Genomic DNA, 22,453 nt, shown 5'->3' with positions numbered 1-22,453 from the left:
ATTATGCCACATATCCCATTATGCCACATATCCCATTATGCCACCCCTCCCATTATGCCACCCCTCCCATTATGCCACCCCTCCCATTATGCCACATATCCCATTATGCCACATATCCCATTATGCCACCCCTCCCATTATGCCACATATCCCATTATGCCACATATCCCATTATGCCACATATCCCATTATGCCACCCCTCCCATTATGCCACATATCCCATTATGCCACCCCTCCCATTATGCCACCCCTCCCATTATGCCACCCCTCCCATTATGCCACATATCCCATTATGCCACCCTCCCATTATGCCACATATCCCATTATGCCACCCTCCCATTATGCCACATATCCCATTATGCCACATATCCCATTATGCCACCCCTCCCATTATGCCACCCTCCCATTATGCCACCCCTCCCATTATGCCACATATCCCATTATACCACATATCCCATTATGCCACCCCTCCCATTATGCCACATATCCCATTATGCCACCCCTCCCATTCTGCCACCCCTCCCATTCTGCCACCCCTCCATTCTGCCACACCTCCATTATTCCACCCCTCCATCCTGTCATCCCTCCATTATTCCACCCTCCATTCTGCCACCCTCCATTATTCCACCCCTCCCTTATTCCATTATTCCACCCCTCCATTATTCCACCCCTCCATTATTCCACCCCTCCATCCTGTCATCCCTCCATTATTCCACCCCTCCATCCTGTCATCCCTCCATTCTGCCACCCCTCCATTATTCCACCCATCCATCCTGCCATCCCTCCATTATTCCACCCCTCCATCCTGTCATCCCTCCATTATTCCACCCCTCCATTATTCCACCCCTCCATCCTGTCATCCCTCCTTTCTGCCACCCCTCCATTATTCCACCCATCCATCCTGCCATCCCTCCATTATTCCACCCATCCATCCTGCCATCCCTCCATTATTCCACCCCTCTATCCTGTCACCTCTCCATCCAGCCATCCCTCTTCCAGCCAAGAAAGTGAATGCCTTTGTCATGGTAACGGTGAGGAGCAGAGCGTGTGTTTTTGCTGGCAGGGCAGGCTTGGTCAGCACTGTGTCACATTGAGCTTAGCCAAGCCGAGGTGACCCTGGGTGGGCATTAACACAGCACGAGAACAAGGTCAGCCACAGAGCTGAATGACACTACGTGTGAGTCTGAAATGGCATAGGGAATAGGGTGCCAATTGAGACTCAACTCCATATGGGTAAGGAAGGACAACACAGGCATTGGAGAACTGTATGAAGAAGACCAAATGAGGATGTAGCCTACCTGTTGTGCTTACATAAACTATTCCTGCTCTACTATATTGGTATTGCACTTTGTCATGGGCTAAATAAAGTTGTCAGAAAAGAGAAGTCATCTATTAGTGACTCATCCCCAGAAACCACCAGAAAGCACTAGTGTGCAGCGTTACGTAACAAGGTCTGTAGATGCACTAATCTGAGGTGGTGCTCTTCACATACAGAAACCACACAGAGGCTGCATGCAGCAGGACTGTACTGTAGTGTGCATTGAGCTGTGTGACGCAGCCCATAGAGGAATAGACAGTCTAATATGGTGCAGCCCATAAACTGTATTACACGGTGCAGCCCATAGACTGTATAACACGGTGCAGCCCATAGACTGTATTACACGGTGCAGCCCATGGACTGTATAACACGGTGCAGCCCATAGACTGTATAACACGGTGCAGCCCATAGACTGTATACCACGGTGCAGCCCATAGACTGTATAACACGGTGCAGCCCATAGACTGTATAACACGGTGCAGCCCATAGACTGTATAACACGGTGCAGCCCATAGACTGTATAACACGGTGCAGCCCATAGACTGTATTACACGGTGCAGCCCATAGACTGTATAACACGGTGCAGCCCATAGACTGTATACCACGGTGCAGCCCATAGACTGTATAACACGGTGCAGCCCATAGACTGTATAACACGGTGCAGCCCATAGACTGTATAACACTGTAGACTGTATAACACGGTGCAGCCCATAGACTGTATAACACGGTGCAGCCCATAGACTGTATAACACGGTACAGCCCATAGACTGTATAACACGGTGCAGCCCATAGACTGTATTACACGGTGTAGCCCATAGACTGTATAACACGGTGCAGCCCATAGACTGTATAACACGGTGCAGCCCATAGACTGTATTACACGGTGTAGCCCATAGACTGTATAACACGGTGCAGCCCATAGACTGTATAACACGGTGCAGCCCATAGACTGTATAACACGGTGCAGCCCATAGACTGTATTACACGGTGCAGCCCATGGACTGTATAACACGGTGCAGCCCATAGACTGTATAACACGGTGCAGCCCATAGACTGTATAACACGGTGCAGCCCATAGACTGTATAACACGGTGCAGCCCATAGACTGTATAACACGGTGCAGCCCATAGACTGTATAACACGGTGCAGCCCATGACTGTAGCCCCATAGACTGTATAGACACGGTGCAGCCCATAGACTGTATAACACGGTGCAGCCCATAGACTGTATAACACGGTGCAGCCCATAGACTGTATAACACGGTGCAGCCCATAGACTGTATAACACGGTGCAGCCCATAGACTGTATAACACGGTGCAGCCCATAGACTGTATAACACGGTGCAGCCCATAGACTGTATAACACGGTGCAGCCCATAGACTGTATAACAGCCCATAGACTGTGCAGCCCATAGACTGTATAACACGGTGCAGCCCATAGACTGTATAACACGGTGCAGCCCATAGACTGTATAACACGGTGCAGCCCATAGACCGGTGCAGCCCATAGACTGTATTACACGGTGTAGCCCATAGACTGTATAACACGGTGCAGCCCATAGACTGTATAACACGGTGCAGCCCATAGACTGTATAACACGGTGCAGCCCATAGGTGCAGCCCATGTGTATAACACGGTGCAGCCCATAGACTGTATAGCCCATAGACTGTATAACACGGTGCAGCCCTGTATAGAGCCCATGACTGTATAACAGCGGTGCAGCCCATAGACTGTATAACACGGTGCAGCCCATACACGGTGCAGCCCATAGCCCACTGTATTACACGGTGCAGCCCATAGACTGTATTACACGGTGCAGCCCATAGACTGTATTACACGGTGCAGCCCATAGACTGTATAACACGGTGCAGCCCATAGACTGTATAACACGGTGCAGCCCATAGACTGTATAACACGGTGCAGCCCATAGACTGTATTACACGGTGCAGCCCATAGACTGTATAACACGGTGCAGCCCATAGACTGTATAACACGGTGCAGCCCATAAACTGTATAACACGGTGCAGCCCATAGACTGTATAACACGGTGCAGCCCATAGACTGTATAACACGGTGCAGCCCATAGACTGTATACCACGGTGCAGCCCATAGACTGTATAACACGGTGCAGCCCATAGACTGTATTACACGGTGCAGCCCATAGACTGTATACCATGGTGCAGCCCATAGACTGTATAACACGGTGCAGCCCATAGACTGTATACCACGGTGCAGCCCATAGACTGTATTACAGCCCATAGACTGTATTACACGGTGCAGCCCATAGACTGTATTACACGGTGCAGCCCATAGACTGTATTACACGGTGCAGCCCAGCCAGAAAAGAGGAACAGACCTTGTTGATTATCTGCCTGGACCCCCCCACCCCCTGGATACAGTGTGTTAGATATGACTGGCCAATATATTCACTGGATACAGTGTGTTAGATATGACTGGCCAATATATCCACTGGATACAGTGTGTTAGATATGACTGGCCAATATATTCACTGGATACAGTGTGTTAGATATGACTGGCCAATATATTCATTGGATACAGTGTGTTAGATATGACTGGCCAATATATTCACTGGATACAGTGTGTTAGATATGACTGGCCAATATATTCACTGGATGCAATGTGTTACATATGACTGGGCAATATATTCACTGGATGCAATGTCTTACATATGACTGGCCAATATATTCACTGGATGCAATGTGTTACATATGACTGGCCAATATATTCACTGGATGCAATGTGTTACATATAACTGGCCAATATATTCACTGGATGCAATGTGTTACATATGACTGGGCAATATATTCACTGGATGCAATGTCTTACATATGACTGGCCAATATATTCACTGGATGCAATGTCTTACATATGACTGGCCAATATATTCACTGGATGCAATGTCTTACATATGACTGGCCAATATATTCATGGTATGGACAGTTTTAGGATAGCTGGCCACATTGTGCTGCATTACATCATCCTGGCTTCCCTGGTGGTCCAAGTAAAGACCCTCCATTTTACTAATGCTGCAAATATACTACAATTTCTACCTGCTAAATGGGTTTTTAACACATTTCAACATCTAGTCAACAACGTCTACTGGGCTATAATTGCATCAAATACAATTTTTGTTTTCGTTATTTACTTGAATTGCAGAGAGCGTAAAAAAAGGGATGCGTGTTGGTGACTGAAGCAGCACTGACTGATTATTATGTGCTGTCACTGTGTAGGCTGCAGATAGACATCAGAGAGAGAGGACTGGGGAAGGATGGTCGAGGTGGGACCATAGTTGGAGAGGGAGCAAGCCAGGTGAATTAGTTGACATAGTGGTACAAATTCAAATGAGATTATCTCAACAACAACAACAAATCTCCCAATCAATATCAGGCTCAATAATTGAAAAGCATATTGTACCGGGAGAACAGTTCATAAATGCAGCTATGTATGAACAGGAAATATAGAGTATGTACAACCAAGTAAATCAATCAATGAGAAATGAGGAGCTGAAGAGCAGCTTCCTGTGTTTAAAACAAGCAGACAGCCCAAAGGAGAGGCCTGTCTGGGGTGATCACAATGCTGCTATTTTTATCCACTTCTAAAACACAAACAGGAGAATGGTGGCAGATAGAGAGAGGGAGTGAGAGAAAGAAAGCAGGGTGTTAGAAAGAGTGAACAAAGCAGGTAGTGTGAACTGAACTCTACCAGTGATGCTGTTTGTGCCAGTTTTAGAAGAGAAAAAATATATACATTTAACACAGACCCCAACGGTTGTCACCACAACAACCCCTGTGTGTGGGCGTCTGGGTGAGAGGGAGAGCATGGTTACAATGAGGGGGAAATATTCACTAAAATGGCCAAGCATGAGCACTTCCTTTACCACAGAGAGACAGAAAGAGAGAGAATGGTACACAGAGATAGAGATTCACTGGAATCAACACAATTAGACCCAACCAAATCATGAGAAAAACAAAACGATAACTGCTGGAATGTTATTCGGCCTCAAACCGAGAGTACACAGTGGCAGAATACCCAAACCTAAGGAACGCTTTGACTATGTTCAGACTCAGTGAGCATTGAGAGCATTGCTATTGAGAGAGGCCGCTGTAGGCAGACCTGGCTCTTAAGAGAAGACAGGTTATGTGCACACTGCCCATGAAAAGAGGTGGAATCTGAGCATCACTTCCTTACCTCCAGCCAAATGTATGACCATATCAGAGACACATACAGTATTTCCCTCAGATTGCACAAATCCATTTTTTATAAACTCACATCTATTGAGTGAAATAACACAATGTGCATCACAGCAGCAAGATTTGTGACCTGTTGCCACAAGAAAACGGCAACAAGTGAAGAACAAACACCATTGTAAATACAACCTATATTTATTTTCTGTTTTGTACTTCAATTATTTGCACATTGTTACAATACTGTGTAATGTTTACTCTTTAGTTCAGTGAGTGAGTGAGTGAGTGAGTGAGTGAGTGAGTGAGTGAGTGAGTGAGTGGAGAGACATGTGTGACCTAATAGTATCAAGGCATGGCTTCTCTCTCTCCTTGTGAATTCTGGAGACCTCAGGGCAATGCAGTGAGACTGAGCTGGGATTGCAAAGAACAGGGCTAAATCCCAAATGGCACCCTATTCCCTACATAGTGCACTACTTTTGACCAGAGCCCATTCCCTACACAGTGCGCTACTTTTGGACTATGGGCCCTGGTCAAAAGTAGTGCTCCCTATAGGGAATAGGTTACCATTTGTGACACATGCCATGACAGAGCAGGGAGACTGAGATGGGGTAGCAGAGAATCGTACACTGCTTTTCAGATCCTTACACTTCCCAGTCAGTAGAGATACTCTGAATCAACTTCTCTCCTCCTTGCCTGGTTACGGCTTGGCTGTAACCTCCGTCTTATTATGCTGTTTCCAATAGCGTATGGTGTATGTCTATAATATATACGGATCTTTTTTTACTTGTATTTATTCGGAACCCAATTAAGACCAGGGTCTCATTCACAATGGTGCCCTGAGTACAAATATTTTCACAATCAATAAAATGAACATTCCAAATAAAACAATAATAATAAAAATAAAATACTACAATTTCAACAAATAAACCACTATGATCAATTGAAACAACTGCAATCCTCAATGAATTAATTTAACACCAAAGTCCTAAACTGCCCTAGCGACACCAGGGAATCAAGTTGCAAGGAATTTTGCAGGTTACTCCAACAATGGGGTGCACTAACACTAAAGGAGAATTTACCTAAATTGGTGGAGACCAGAGGGACCTGAAGAGTTAACCAATCGTGAGAGCTCATTCTTTTTTAGACTTTAACAACAAAGTTAGGGAAGTTGGGATTTTGTGTAGTAAAGCTTTGAAAAACAAAAAGGGAGTAACGACATGATTTTAATGAGGACCAGCCAACATTTTGATACAGGATTTTTTTGTTTATTAAATTTTTGTTATTTATTTTGTTTACCTTTATTTAACTAGGCAAGTCAGTTAAGAACAAATTCTTATTTTACAATGACGGCCTACCCTGGCCAAACCCGGACGACGCTGGGCCAATTGTACCCCACCCTATGGAACTCCTGATCACGGCTGGTTGTGATACAGCCCGGGATCGAACCAGGGTCTGTAGTGACAACTCTAGCACTGAGATGCAGTGCCTTAGACCGCTGCACCACTTGGGAGCCCCAAGGACGCAGTGTTGAGTATTAAAACGGTCATCTGTGATAAAGCAAAGGGCGCTATGGTAGACAGCATCCAATGGTTTAAGAGCAGTGGCTTCTGCAATCTGGTAAACGGTGTCATCATAGTCAAGAACTGTCTGGAAAGTTGACTGTACATCTGCTTCCTGCTATTTAGGGAGAGGCAAGATCTATTTAAAAATAATAATAATCCCACTTCAGATTTCTATATATTATTGATAGGTTTACTGTGGATTCTGTTTACAGTGGATTCTGCTTACTGTGGATTCTGTTTACTGTGGATTCTGCTTACTGTGGATTCTGCTTACTGTGGATTCTGTTTACTGTGGATTCTGCTTACTGTGGATTCTGCTTACGGTAGATTCTGTTTACTGTGGATTCTGTTTACTGTGGATTATGTGGATTCTGTTTACTTTGGCAGCACCATTTCACCTAATCAAATTCTGGGTAAATGCATTATCCCTTTCATACACATACCAAAATCCCACTAAATTATCATGCCTGCATTTTTATACCAAGGTTTTGGTATATCTGAAAGCGGTTGGAGGTTAAAAAAACCTAAAAAAACATGGAAAAATAAAAGCCACCTAAAGACTGTCTTGATTCCTGCATTTTCACAGACCTTGTAACCAAAATACAGGTATCAGGTCTGTGTGAATGGTCATCTTCTCTATAGGTATCAGGTCTGTGTGAATGGTCATCTTCTCTGTAATGGTCATCTTCTCTATAGGTATCAGTCTGTGTGAATGGTCAATGGTCATCTGTGAATGGTCATCTTCTCTATAGGTATCAGGTCTGTGGGAATGGTCATCTTCTCTATAGGTATCAGGTCTGGTCTGTTCTCTATAGGTATCAGGTCTGTGGGAATGGTCATCTTCTCTATAGGTATCAGGTCTGTGTGAATGGTCATCTTCTCTATAGGTATCAGGTCTGTGGGAATGGTCATCTTCTCTATAGGTATCAGGTCTGTGGGAATGGTCATCTTCTCTATAGGTATCAGGTCTGTGGGAATGGTCATCTTCTCTATAGGTATCAGGTCTGTGGGAATGGTCATCTTCTCTATAGGTATCAGGTCTGTGGGAATGGTCATCTTCTCTAGGTCTGTGTGAATTGTCATCTTCTTCTCTATAGGTATCAGGTCTGTGGGAATGGTCATCTTCTCTATAGGTATCAGGTCTGTGGGAATGGTCATCTTCTCTATAGGTATCAGGTCTGTGTGAATTGTCATCTTCTTCTCTATAAGTATCAGGTCTGTGTGAATGGTCATCTTCTCTATAGGTATCAGGTCTGTGGGAATGGTCATCTTCTCTATAGGTATCAGGTCTGTGGGAATGGTCATCTTCTCTATAGGTATCAGGTCTGTGGGAATGGTCATCTTCTCTATAGGTGTCTGGTCTGTGTAAATGGTCATCTTCTTCTCTATATATATCAGGTCTGTGTGAATGGTCATCTTCTTCTCTATAGGTGTCAGGTCTGTGTGAATGGTCATCTTTTTCTCTATAGGTGTCTGGTCTGTGTGAATGGTCATCTTCTCTATAGGTATCAGGTCTGTGTGAATGGTCATCTTCTTCTCTATAGGTGTCAGGTCTGTGTGAATGGTCATCTTTTTCTCTATAAGTATCAGGTCTGTGGGAATGGTCATCTTCTCTATAGGTATCAGGTCTGTGGGAATGGTCATCTTCTCTATAGGTATCAGGTCTGTGGGAATGGTCATCTTCTCTATAGGTGTCTGGTCTGTGGGAATGGTCATCTTCTCTATAGGTATCAGGTCTGTGTGAATGGTCATCTTCTTCTCTATAGGTATCAGGTCTGTGTGAATGGTCATCTTCTTCTCTATCGGTATCAGGTCTGTGTGAATGGTCATCTTCTTCTCTATAGGTGTCTGGTCTGTGTGAATGGTCATCTTCTCTATAGGTATCAGGTCTGTGTGAATGGTCATCTTCTTCTCTATAGGTGTCAGGTCTGTGTGAATGGTCATCTTCTTCTCTATAGGTGTCAGGTCTGTGTGAATGGTCATATTTTTCTCTATAAGTATCAGGTCTGTGTGAATGGTCATCTTCTCTATAGGTGTCAGGTCTGTGTGAATGGTCATCTTTTCTCTATATCAGGTCTCAGGTCTGTGGTCTGAATGGTCATCTTCTTCTATAGGTGTCAGGTCTGTGTGAATGGTCATCTTCTTCTCTATAGGTGTCAGGTCTGTGTGAATGGTCATCTTTTCTCTATAAGTATCAGGTCTGTGTGAATGGTCATCTTTTCTCTATAGGTGTCAGGTCTGTGTGAATGGTCATCTTTTTCTCTATAAGTATCAGGTCTGTGGGAATGGTCATCTTCTCTATTGGTGTCTGGTCTGTGTAAATGGTCATCTTCTCTATATATATCAGGTCTGTGTGAATGGTCATCTTCTTCTCTATAGGTGTCAGGTCTGTGTGAATGGTCATCTTCTTCTCTATAGGTGTCAGGTCTGTGTGAATGGTCATCTTTTTCTCTATAAGTATCAGGTCTGTGTGAATGGTCATTTTCTCTATAGGTGTCAGGTCTGTGTGAATGGTCATCTTTTTCTCTATAAGTATCAGGTCTGTGGGAATGGTCATCTTCTCTATTGGTGTCTGGTCTGTGTAAATGGTCATCTTCTCTATATATATCAGGTCTGTGTGAATGGTCATCTTCTTCTCTATAGGTGTCTGGTCTGTGTGAATGGTCATCTTCTCTATAGGTATCAGGTCTGTGTGAATGGTCATCTTCTTCTCTATAGGTATCAGGTCTGTGTGAATGGTCATCTTCTTCTCTATCGGTATCAGGTCTGTGTGAATGGTCATCTTCTTCTCTATAGGTGTCTGGTCTGTGTGAATGGTCATCTTCTCTATAGGTATCAGGTCTGTGTGAATGGTCATCTTCTTCTCTATAGGTGTCAGGTCTGTGTGAATGGTCATCTTCTTCTCTATAGGTGTCAGGTCTGTGTGAATGGTCATATTTTTCTCTATAAGTATCAGGTCTGTGTGAATGGTCATCTTCTCTATAGGTGTCAGGTCTGTGTGAATGGTCATCTTTTTCTCTATAAGTATCAGGTCTGTGGGAATGGTCATCTTCTCTATAGGTGTCTGGTCTGTGTAAATGGTCATCTTTTTCTCTATAAGTATCAGGTCTGTGGGAATGGTCATCTTCTCTATTGGTGTCTGGTCTGTGTAAATGGTCATCTTCTCTATATATATCAGGTCTGTGTGAATGGTCATCTTTTTCTCTATAGGTGTCTGGTCTGTGTGAATGGTCATCTTCTCTATAGGTATCAGGTCTGTGTGAATGGTCATCTTCTTCTCTATAGGTGTCAGGTCTGTGTGAATGGTCATCTTCTTCTCTATAGGTGTCAGGTCTGTGTGAATGATCATCTTTTTCTCTATAAGTATCAGGTCTGTGGGAATGGTCATCTTCTCTATAGGTATCAGGTCTGTGGGAATGGTCATCTTCTCTATAGGTATCAGGTCTGTGGGAATGGTCATCTTCTCTCTGGTCTAATGGTCATCTTCTCTATAGGTATCAGGTCTGTGTGAATGGTCATCTTCTTCTCTATAGGTGTCAGGTCTGTGTGAATGGTCATCTTCTTCTCTATAGGTGTCAGGTCTGTGTGAATGGTCATCTTCTTCTCTATAGGTGTCAGGTCTGTGTGAATGGTCATCTTCTTCTCTATAGGTGTCAGGTCTGTGTGAATGGTCATATTTTTCTCTATAAGTATCAGGTCTGTGTGAATGGTCATCTTCTCTATAGGTGTCAGGTCTGTGTGAATGGTCATCTTTTTCTCTATAAGTATCAGGTCTGTGGGAATGGTCATCTTCTCTATAGGTATCAGGTCTGTGTGAATGGTCATCTTCTTCTCTATAGGTGTCAGGTCTGTGTGAATGGTCATCTTCTTCTCTATAGGTGTCAGGTCTGTGTGAATGGTCATCTTTTTCTCTATAAGTATCAGGTCTGTGTGAATGGTCATTTTCTCTATAGGTGTCAGGTCTGTGTGAATGGTCATCTTTTTCTCTATAAGTATCAGGTCTGTGGGAATGGTCATCTTCTCTATTGGTGTCTGGTCTGTGTAAATGGTCATCTTTTCTATATATATCAGGTCTGGTGAATCTGTCTGTGAATGGTCATCTTTTCTATATATATCAGGTCTGTGTGAATGGTCATCTTCTCTATAGGTGTCAGGTCTGTGTGAATGGTCATCTTTTTCTCTATAAGTATCAGGTCTGTGGGAATGGTCATCTTCTCTATAGGTGTCAGGTCTGTGTGAATGGTCATCTTCTTCTCTATAGGTGTCAGGTCTGTGTGAATGGTCATCTTCTTCTCTATAGGTGTCAGGTCTGTGTGAATGGTCATCTTTTTCTCTATAAGTATCAGGTCTGTGTGAATGGTCATCTTCTCTATAGGTGTCAGGTCTGTGTGAATGGTCATCTTTTTCTCTATAAGTATCAGGTCTGTGTGAATGGTCATCTTCTCTATAAGTATCAGGTCTGTGTGAATGGTCTTCTTCTCTATAAGTATCAGGTCTGTGGGAATGGTCATCTTCTTCTCTATAGGTATCAGGTCTGTGTGAATGGTCATCTTCTCCATAGGTATCAGGTCAGTGTGAATCATTCTCTGTTTTTTTGCAGGTAAATCATTAACACTTCCATTGTTTAACACCTCCCTATGTTGAACTGTAAACAGCCCCCATGGTTTAACAACACCCACCACCCCTCTAAATGTTCAAGTTACCCACTGATATGTAGAAACGGGTCTACCTGCACATAAGTGGTAACTAAGTTTTTTTTTTTTTTTAGTTGGTCATGTAAAGATTGCCTTAGATTTTTTACAGGTAACATACCACACCTTCTGTCTGACATGAGTATAAATGTCATTGGTAAATACAGGTAATTATGCCAGGTGTGAATGTTCTAGCATATGCCTAGCTAACCAGATTGTATTCAATGGGAACCCCATCCACAGTTGATAGCCCATCAGCAGGAAATGAAGCATGCTAATTCTGGATAATGGAGGCTACAGCCATATCAGGGCTACTTCTCTACCATGCTGAGAGAGAAATCCTTAATATTACTTTTCCTCATCTAGTGATGTACCGTGACTTACTAAAAGCACATGAGCATGAACCAACCACCAACCAGCCCATATAAACCAACCACTTATTCTTCTTTGGAGTTTAATGGCAGTTTGCAAAAAATGTTTGTAGGTACATTACTGCCACTCATAAAACCAAACACTGCATTATTGTTGACATTTTATAAACCCAGCCAGTCAGAATATCCCGACACACAATGAGAGAAGCTACGCTAATTATTCTGCCTCTTTGTTCCTCCCTAACAATTATTTACAGAGTAGAGAGAGAGTGTAAATAGAGAGAGTAGAGAGAGAGAAAGAAATAGTAGAGGGAGAGAGAGAGTACAGAGATTTGATAGAGAGAGAAGAGAGAAGAAAGAGAGAGAGAGTGTAAATAGAGATTAGATAGAGAGGGAGAGAGTAGAGAGAGTAAATAGAGATTAGATGTAGAGAGAGTAAATAGAGATTAGATGGAGAGAGAGTAGAGAGAGTAAGTAGAGATTAGATATAGAGGGGGAGAGAGTAGAGAGAGTAAATAGAGATTAGATAGAGAGAGTAGAGAGAGTAGGAGAGAGAGAGAGTGAGTAAATATAGATTAGATAGAGAGGGAGAGAGAGTAGAGAGAGTAAATAGAGATTAGATAGAGAGGGAGAGAGAGTAGAGAGAGTGTAGAGAGAGTAAGAGAGAGTACGAGAGAGAGAGTAAATAGAGATTAGATAGAGAGGGAGAGAAGAGAGTGAGAGAGTGTGAGAGTAAATAGAGATTAGATGGAGAGAGTAGAGAGAGTAAATAGAGATTAGATATAGTGGGGGAGAGAGTAGAGAGAGTAAATAGAGATTAGATAGAGAGGGAGAGAGAGTAGAGAGAGTAAGAGAGTAAATAGAGATTAGATAGAGAGGGAGAGAGAGTAGAGAGAGTAAGAGAGAGAGAGAGAGTAAATAGAGATTAGATAGTGAGAGAGAGTAAGAGAGTGAGAGAGTGTGAGAGTAAATAGAGATTAGATAGAGAGTGGAGAGAGTAAATAGAGATTAGATAGAGAGAGTAAGAGAGAGTGAGAGAGAGTAAATAGAGATTAGATAGAGAGGGAGAGAGAGTAGAGAGAGTAAATAGAGATTAGATGGAGGGAGAGAGAGTAAATAGAGATTAGATGTAGAGAGAGTAAATAGAGATTAGATGGAGAGTAAATAGAAATAGAGATTAGATATAGAGGGGGAGAGAGTAGAGAGAGTAAATAGAGATTAGATAGAGAGAGTAGAGAGAGTAAGAGAGGGAGAGAGTGAGTAAATATAGATTAGATAGAGAGGGAGAGAGAGTAGAGAGAGTAAATAGAGATTAGATAGAGAGGGAGAGAGAGTAGAGAGAGTAAATAGAGATTAGATAGAGAGAGTAGAGAGAGTGTAGAGAGAGTAAGAGAGAGTACGAGAGAGAGTAAATAGAGATTAGAAAGAGAGGGAGAGAGAGAGTAAGAGAGAGTAGAGAGAGAGTAAATAGAGATTAGATAGAGAGGGAGAGAGAGAGTAAGAGAGTGAGAGAGTGTGAGAGTAAATAGAGATTGGATAGAGAGGGAGAGAGAGTAGAGAGAGTAAATCGAGATTAGATGGAGGGAGAGAGAGTAGAGAGTAGAGATAGTAGAGAGAGTAAGAGAGAGAGAGAGAGAGTAAATATAGATTAGATAGAGAGAGAGAGAGAAATAGATATTAGATAGAGAGGGAGAGAGAGTAGAGAGTAAATAGAGATTAGATAGAGATTAGATGGAGAGAGAGTAAGAGAGAGTAAGAGAGAGTGAGAGAGAGTGAGAGAGTGGGAGTGAGAGTAAATAGAGATTAGATAGAGAGGGAGAGAGAGTAGAGAGAGTAAATAGAGATTAGATGGAGAGAGAGTAGAGAGTAAATATAGATTAGATATAGAGGGGGAGAGAGTAGAGAGAGTAAATATAGAATAGATAGAGAGGGAGAGAGAGAGTAAATATAGATTAGATAGAGAGGGAGAGAGAGTAGAGAGAGTAAATAGAGATTAGATAGAGAGGGAGAGAGAGTAGAGAGAGTGTAGAAGAGTAAGAGAGAGATTAGATAGAGAGGGAGAGAGAGAGTAAAAGAGATTAGATAGAGAGGGAGAGAGAGTAAATAGAGATTAGATAGAGAGGGAGAGAGAGTAGAGAGAGTAAATAGAGATTAGATAGAGAGGGAGGGAGAGTAGAGAGAGTAAATAGAGATTAGATAGAGAGAGGAGAGAGTAAATAGAGATTAGATAGAGAGGGAGAGAGAGTAGAGAAATAGAGATTAGATAGAGAGAGTAGAGAGAGTAAATAGAGATTAGATAGAGAGAGAGAGTAAATAGAGATTAGATAGAGAGAGTAGAGAGAGTAAATGGAGATTAGATAGAGAGGGAGAGAGAGTAGAGAAATAGAGATTAGATAGAGAGAGTAGAGAGAGTAAATGGAGATTAGATAGAGAGGGAGAGAGAGTAGAGAGTAAGAGAGAGTAGAGAGTAGAGAGAAGAGAGAGAAAATAGAGATTAGATAGAGAGTAGAGAGAGTAAATAGAGAGTAAGAGAGAGAGTAGGGCCTAGGCCCTGACAGTAAATCTCAATTAGACAAAATAATGGTGTTCCAAAAAATGTTCAGTTGCCAGGACCACAAATACAAATTCCATCTAGTCACCTTTGCCCTAGAGCACACAAAAATCGATACATACCTCGGCTTAAACATCAGTGCCACAGGTAACTTCCACAAAGCAGTGAACGATCTGAGAGACAAGGCAAGAAGGGCCTTCTATGCCATCAAAAGGAACATAAAATTTGACATACCGATTAGGATCTGGCAAAAATACTTGAATGATTTATATAATCCCTTTCTGGTTGTGAGGTCTGGGGTCCGCTCACCAACCAAGAATTCACTAAATGGGAAAAACATTCAAATGAAACTCTGCATGAACAATTCTTCAAAAATATCCTATGTGTACAACATAAAACACAAAATAATGCATGCAGAGTAGAATTTGGATGATACCCACTAATTATCAAAATCCAGAAGAGCTGTTCAATTCTACAACCACCTAAAAGGAAGCGAATCACAAACCATCCATATCAAAGCCTCACTTCCAGAGAGATGAACTTGGAGAAGAGCCCCCTAAGCAAGCTGGTCCTGGGGGGTCTGTTCACAAAAACAAACAGACCCCACAGAGCCCCAGAACAGCAACACAATTAGACCCAACAAAATTATGAGAAAACAAAAATAATTATTTGACACTTTGGAAAGAATTAACAAAAAAAACTGAGAAAACTAGAATGATATTTGGCCCTTAACAGAGAGAACACAGTGGCAGAATACCTGACCACTGTGACTGACCCAAACTTAAGGAAAGCTTTGACTATGTACTGACTCACGTGAGAATTTCTATTAAGAGAGGATGCCGTAGGCAGACCTGGCTCTCAAGAGAAGACAGGCTATGTGCACACTGCTCACAAAATGAGGTGGAAACTGAGCTGCACTTCCTAACCTCCTGCCCAATAGGGAAATAGGGGATACCTAGTCAGTTGTACAAATGAATGCCTTCAACTAAAATGTGTCTTCTGCATTTAACCTAACCCCTCTGAATCAGAGAGGTGCTGGGGGCTGCCTTAATAGACATCCACGTCTTCGGCGCCCGGGGAATAGTGGGTTAACTACTTTGCTCAGGCAGAACGACAGATTTTTACCTTGTTAACTCGGGGATTCGATCCAGCAACCTTTCGGTTACTGGCCCAACGTTCTAACCACTAAATGTATGACCATATTAGAGACACATTTTTCCCTCAGATTACTTGGACCCACAAAGAATTCAAAAATCAAATCCAATAATGATAAACTCCCATATCTACTGGGTGAAATACCACAGTGTGCCATCACAGCAGCAAGTTGTGTGACCTGTTGCCACGAGAAAAGGGCAACCAGTAAAGAACAAACACCATTGTAAAAACAACCCATATTTATGTTTATTTATTTTGCCTTTTGTACTTGAACTACTTGCACATCGTTACAACACTGTATATAGACATAATTATTTTATTATTATTATTCTTTTGGAACTTTTGAGTGTAATGTTTATTGGCAGAGGGAGGGGAGTGGGGAAATGACCAGGCATATAATAATCTATGGCTTGAAGGAAATCCGTGGTAGGGCCACACTACATAAGGACTGGTTGTAAAGATGGAGACATATGAAATCTGTGGTAGGGCCACACTACATAAGGACTGGTTGTAAAGATGGAGACATATGAAATCTGTGGTAGGGCCACACTACATAAGGACTGGTTGTAAAGATGGAGACATATGAAATCTGTGGTAGGGCCACACTACATAAGGACTGGTTGTAAAGATGGAGACTGGAAATTGTAAAGATGGAGACTGGTTGTAAAGATGGAGACATGGTGAAATCCACACTACATAAGGACTGGTTGTAAAGATGGAGACATATGAAATCTGTGGTAGGGCCACACTACATAAGGACTGGTTGTAAAGATGGAGACATATGAAATCTGTGGTAGGGCCACACTACATAAGGACTGGTTGTAAAGATGGAGACATATGAAATCTGTGGTAGGGCCACACTACATAAGGACTGGTTGTAAAGATGGAGACATATGAAATCTGTGGTAGGGCCACACTACATAAGGACTGGTTGTAAAGATGGAGACATATGAAATCTGTAAACTACATAAGGACTGGTTGTAAAGATGGAGACATATGAAATCTGTGGTAGGGCCACACTACATAAGGACTGGTTGTAAAGATGGAGACATATGAAATCTGTGGTAGGGCCACACTACATAAGGACTGGTTGTAAAGATGGAGACATATGAAATCTGTGGTAGGGCCACACTACATAAGGACTGGTTGTAAAGATGGAGACATATGAAATCTGTGGTAGGGCCACACTACATAAGGACTGGTTGTAAAGATGGAGACATATGAAATCTGTGGTAGGGCCACACTACATAAGGACTGGTTGTAAAGATGGAGACATATGAAATCTGTGGTTGTAAAGATGGAGACATATGAAATCTGTGGTAGGGCCATAAGGACTGGTTGTAAAGATGGAGACATATGAAATCTGTGGTAGGGCCACACTACATAAGGACTGGTTGTAAAGATGGAGACATATGAAATCTGTGGTAGGGCCACACTACATAAGGACTGGTTGTAAAGATGGAGACATATGAAATCTGTGGTAGGGCCACACTACATAAGGACTGGTTGTAAAGATGGAGACATATGAAATCTGTGGTAGGGCCACACTACATAAGGACTGGTTGTAAAGATGGAGACATATGAAGTACTAAATATAATTGAATACAGCGCAAAGCTGTGTACTGTGTGTTTGTGTGTGTAAATGCATAGGTGTGTGGGTGTGTGTGTGAGTGTGTGCATGTGTGTAGGAGTGAGTGGTGGTTGTGTATGTATGTATGTGTGTGTGTGAGTGGGTGTTTATTCTACAATAAGGTGAGTGTGAACTCACCTTGATAGGCCCCGTGCTGAAGCAGATCTTCCGGCTGGGAGGAGGGTCCTCCTCTTCAGGCAGCCCAGGTTTCTCATAACAGCTGGACTCGGGCTCGTATGGCTCACCTTCATCCTCCTCCTCTTCCTGCTGGCTCCCTCCAGAGTCCTCCCCCACTGCGCTGTACATTCTGGTAGCCACCTGTTCTCCCCCTGACTGATCCTCCTTTACAGTCCTCTCTTCCCCCTCCTCGGCTGTACCCCCCTGGCCAATTTCTCCATCTCCACCCTGCCTCCCCCTCTCACTACTAGTGCCCTTGGGAGAAGTCTCCCTTACCTGGGCCTCTCTCTCTGTACTGTTCTCGCCATTCTCCAGAGAGGAGTGGTGGATGTCAGATTTAACTATGGTGCTGCTGGGCTCCAGGTCGCCAGAACGATCCTCAGACTGGCCCTCAATTTTGGCCTGGGACCCAGAGTCTGGCCCAGTCTTATCCCGGCCTTCCCTGGGCTCAGGGAGTGTGGGGCCACTGTGGCCTCCATTCTGCCCTCCGCTTTGGCCATCGGAGGTGGAGGAGGATGAGGCCCTGAGGCTTCTGGGAGGTCCATCCTGGTCCCTCTGGCTGCAGCCCCAACCCCCTTCCTCCTCCTGGCTGGTTGGTGGGAGGGTAGAAGCCCGGTTCGCCCTCTTAGAGATGATTTTAGAGCTGAGCTGCACCCCCACCTTGGTGCTGACCCCCCGGGAGGGCAGCGGAGGTGTGGAGGAGAGGCGATGCAGGTTGTTGCGGAGCTCTGAGGCCCGTTCGAAGACAGCGCTGAGCTGGGAGACGGTGGGGGACACGGCCTCGGTGGTGTCCAGGCTGTCCAGGGACTCTGTGCTGCCATTGAACCGCACCACCATGTCCAGCCTGCCATCCTGGATGCCCAGGCCCGAGCTCTGCTCTGTCTTCAGCAGGACCCGGTTGGTGGCAGCAGCCTGCTTCTCCCGCTCCAGCTGCTGGGCTGCCTTCTGTTGTTCCAAAATCTTCCGTGTCCCCTGCAACTTGGAGTAGCTGGGTGAAGAAGCTTGGAGAGCCTGCCCATTCTCCGCTTTGGCATTAGGGTCAAACCGGTTAACCCGCTCTGAAACAGTGGCTCCCAGCTTCAGCAAGGCGCTGTGGTCCACATTCTCATTCAGGCTACCGGCTCTGGGGAGGGAGAGACGCACTCTCTCAGTACTCTTCTCTGGGTCCTCCCCTCCCTCCAGGCAGGGAGATGTGCTCCCTGGGCCTTGCATCTGCTGAAACATGTTCTTGATACGGTGCACATTGGAGCCATAACTCCTGCGGCCGCGGGGGCCTTCCTGCATATGATCGCCTTTTGCAGCATTGTCCTTGGCAGGCCTCAGCGCCTGCATCCCCGCCTCGTATGCGTTCCGGTGCGGGGATGGGCTCCTCAACGTCGAACCGGAGCCGGTGCTTTTGGAAGATGAGGAATCGCTCTTCATCATGATCAGTCAAGCATCACAACCGCTGCTCAGCAACGACATATTTGCCTTTCCTTTCCTCGGTTGTCAGCACAAATTGGTCCGTTCTCACTGACAGTCAATTATGTTGGGGAGACCATGAGCCTCTGTCCCGTGCCGACTAGAATTGAATAGCAGAAGAGAATTTTAAAAACGACGGTATTGTTTTAGGCTGCGTGCATCCAGTGTTTTCCTATGGAAATTCGTCATTAAAACGCCAACCTGACCAAAAACCCGGATAAAATGCACTGGTTACAAAAACATCACTGCAGAAAACTGGAACAGTAACCTCATGAACGATGGATTTTCCACTGACGAAAGATTTATTCCGTTTAATCCCTTTTCACCAGCAGCAGCATCATTTTGATCTCTTGATTTTCTGAGCTGCTGATTTATGCCACTGTGTCCTCTTCGCTCGCGTAAAACGGTCCGTGCTCTCCCGGGTTCCTTGGGACGTCCCACCTCTGGAATTACCTCGTTGACATTTTAAATGGTTAGGTAAGGGTTATGGTTAAATTATGGTTTAGGGTATGGACGTCTCAAGGATCCCGTATATCACTTACCCACGTTAACGCTGCTGGGGATCGGGCGCAACGGGGTCATAGCGCCGGTCGTTTTCGCAGGTCCTCTACGTATTCATTCCTACACCTGGAATATAAACCTAGTGATAATCAACATATTTGTGAGGCCTACTTCATACACACGTTTTATATCATTACAATTGTGATATCAAGTAGACGAGCCAAATAAACAAATCTACTTTATTCTAAAAAGTAGGGCACTTTAGGACTCTGAAGAAATCAAACCCGAGTGCGTCAGATTACGGTGTCCGTTTAATATCGTCGCATCCTGCACCCACTACCTGTCTGACCTACAAGTTTGATAATACAATGTTATACAATGTGTTAGCAGTGAGAGACATTGTGACATTCTTGTGAGGGCGTAGGGTAGAATATTTCCTCAACTTCACTATAAAACCCTACCATGTTGGTTTGTAGGCTGTCGCCTCGTCTGGTTCTGCATCTCATGCGCTCCGCTCCATACAGTGTCCGTCCAATTCGTTCTCTAGCTACGAATAAACACTAAATGAGCTATATCTCAGAATATGTAGACAGATAAGGTTTAACATAATGATCGGAAAAAAATATAACAATAAAATCACAGTGATGGGGCAGACATTTTGATCAAGAGAAACCTTTAGAAAATATGCACTTTTTCTAACACTAAACATACAAATATGTATTTTACAGTTATAAAGGAAGGTGAAATCTTAGTTAGTCGTTTTATAAATTGATTATAATATATTTACACAAATTAGAAGTCATTTCAAGCCTTATTCATGCCGTTTAGTTGAATAGGAAAGACATGAGTACCTGAGTTTGGGTCCTAAAATATGACTACACCTCCGCTTGTTTACAACAGTTTCTTACAAGGTGAGATTTGAACCTTTCTTGGAGTATGCTTTGCTTGTGTTTCAGATTATTTTGTTCCCATTAGATAATGACATGGTAAATCATTTGAGACATTTTGAAGTGACTTTTATTGTAAATAAGAATATATGTTTCTAAACACTAATACATTCATGTGGATGCTACCATGATTAGGGATAGTCCTGAATGAATCGTGAATAATGATGAGTGAGAAGGTTAGATGCACAAATGTCATACCCCTGCAAAAATGCTAACCTCCCCTGTTATTGTAATGTTTAGATGTAATCACAGCTCAAAACAAGATGGCAGACTGGACAGGCTGATTTATTTTAGTCAATGACAACAAGTTGATTTTTATTTACATTGATCACTTATCCTATATATATATATATATATATATCAAATTATGATTCGTCTTTTACAATAGATATTTTAGAGAACTTACCAGTGATTAAATAGTTTTATAGTAAGAACAATAGTGCTGCCAGTATATATGCTGATGTAGGATGACAGCAGTTTGTGAAATGCCTGTAAATATAATTTCAGCAGCTATGTCAAGTGTATTGTTGTATGCCATGAGGCTGAGTAGTGGCGTGGACACGGTGTTCAAGTGCAAATCAGTTCACTGCCCAAGTTCCATGTTATTTGTAACCTCATGTAAATGTAACCTATCAAATAGTGATATCCTTTGGTGCTTGTGTTCCTATCTACTTGTACACAGTATTATGCCCATGTGGCAGCGGTCTGTGTTCCAGTTGCAGAGAAAGACAGTCCAGAATGAATTTGAACCCTTCCTGAAACACTATGGTAAGGCGGAGATTAAGTCACCTCTTTAAAAACAGCAGAACCTGAAGTTTGTGATTATACCTTTAATGATTGACCAATAGCAACAACGTAATGCATTCCAAATGAACAGATAAATGTTCATTGTAATTTCTTCACATTTTTTCATTTAAAGCATCATTACATGCATAGGTGTGTCACAAATGACATTCATGCAGCAGTCTGCAGCGATCATCATTTACATAACTTTTGAATCATTTAGCAGACACTTGCATCTAGAACAACTTACAGCACATCTCACTCTCCCATTCTGAAAAGCAGGGTGGGTCTACAATGATCCCATGCTGTTTATGTGCAACATGCAGTCCTTCCCAGCTGGCTTCGTTTTACCCAGACGCACTCCATGGTAACGGCTTCCTCTACTGGCCCAGGGAGAGAGTATTATAGCAGTACACAGTACCGACTCATCAACCTGGGGCCCCATTTAGCACCTTATTCCCTACATAGTGCACTACTTTTGACCATAGCCAAGCTGAGGAATAGGGTGCCATTTGGGACACAGACACTGTCATGAGGATTTAGTTTAAAACTTAACTCAGTTGAAATATGATTCTGCACTGAAACAGGTTGCAAGTTCAAACCCCTGAGCTGACAAGGTACAAATCTGTCGTTCTGCCCCTGAACAGGCAGTTAACCCATTGTTCCCAGGCCGTCATTGAAAATAAGAATTTGTTCTTAACTGACTTGCCTGGTTAAATAAAGGTAAAAAATAAATAAAAAATAAACATTCTGAAACTGCAGCTCTTTGAGTGTTGCCACCATTTCAATCACTGTAGTTGCTGATGTGTATAGTGGAGCCATCCGCATACAGACACATTTAGCTTTGAGTAAAGCCAGTGGCATGTTGTTAGTAAAGATTGAAAGAGGCCTACACAGTTGGCTAGGGGAATTCCTGATTCAACCTGGATTATGTTGGAGGCTTCCATTAAATAACCTATGTTCTGTTAGACAGGTAACTCTTTATCCACAACATAGCAGCAATTTTAACACAATTTTCCAGCAGCAGACTATGACCGATAATGTCAAAAGCCGCACTGAAGTCTAACTTAACAGACCAACATCTTTTTATCAATTTCGCTC

At 43.2% G+C, this 22,453-nt stretch overlaps 1 protein-coding gene across 1 annotated transcript in view; it reads right to left on the bottom strand.

The window, feature by feature from the left end:
• LOC115118056 (neurabin-2-like) overlaps nt 1-19,760 on the bottom strand; it is a 59,093-nt gene extending 39,333 nt beyond the window's left edge. Inside the window, exon 1 of the mRNA XM_029646592.2 lies at nt 17,622-19,760. Within this exon, the coding sequence (XP_029502452.2) occupies nt 17,622-19,085 (1,464 nt within the window). The 5' untranslated portion in view covers nt 19,086-19,760. The remainder of the gene's footprint in view (nt 1-17,621) is intronic.
• Between the last annotated feature and the right edge of the window lie 2,693 nt (nt 19,761-22,453).

Source organism: Oncorhynchus nerka, unplaced genomic scaffold (genome assembly GCF_034236695.1).
Source record: "Oncorhynchus nerka isolate Pitt River unplaced genomic scaffold, Oner_Uvic_2.0 unplaced_scaffold_1131, whole genome shotgun sequence".
Taxonomy (NCBI): Eukaryota; Metazoa; Chordata; class Actinopteri; order Salmoniformes; family Salmonidae; genus Oncorhynchus; species Oncorhynchus nerka.
This window is presented reverse-complemented; position numbering and strand designations above follow the sequence as displayed.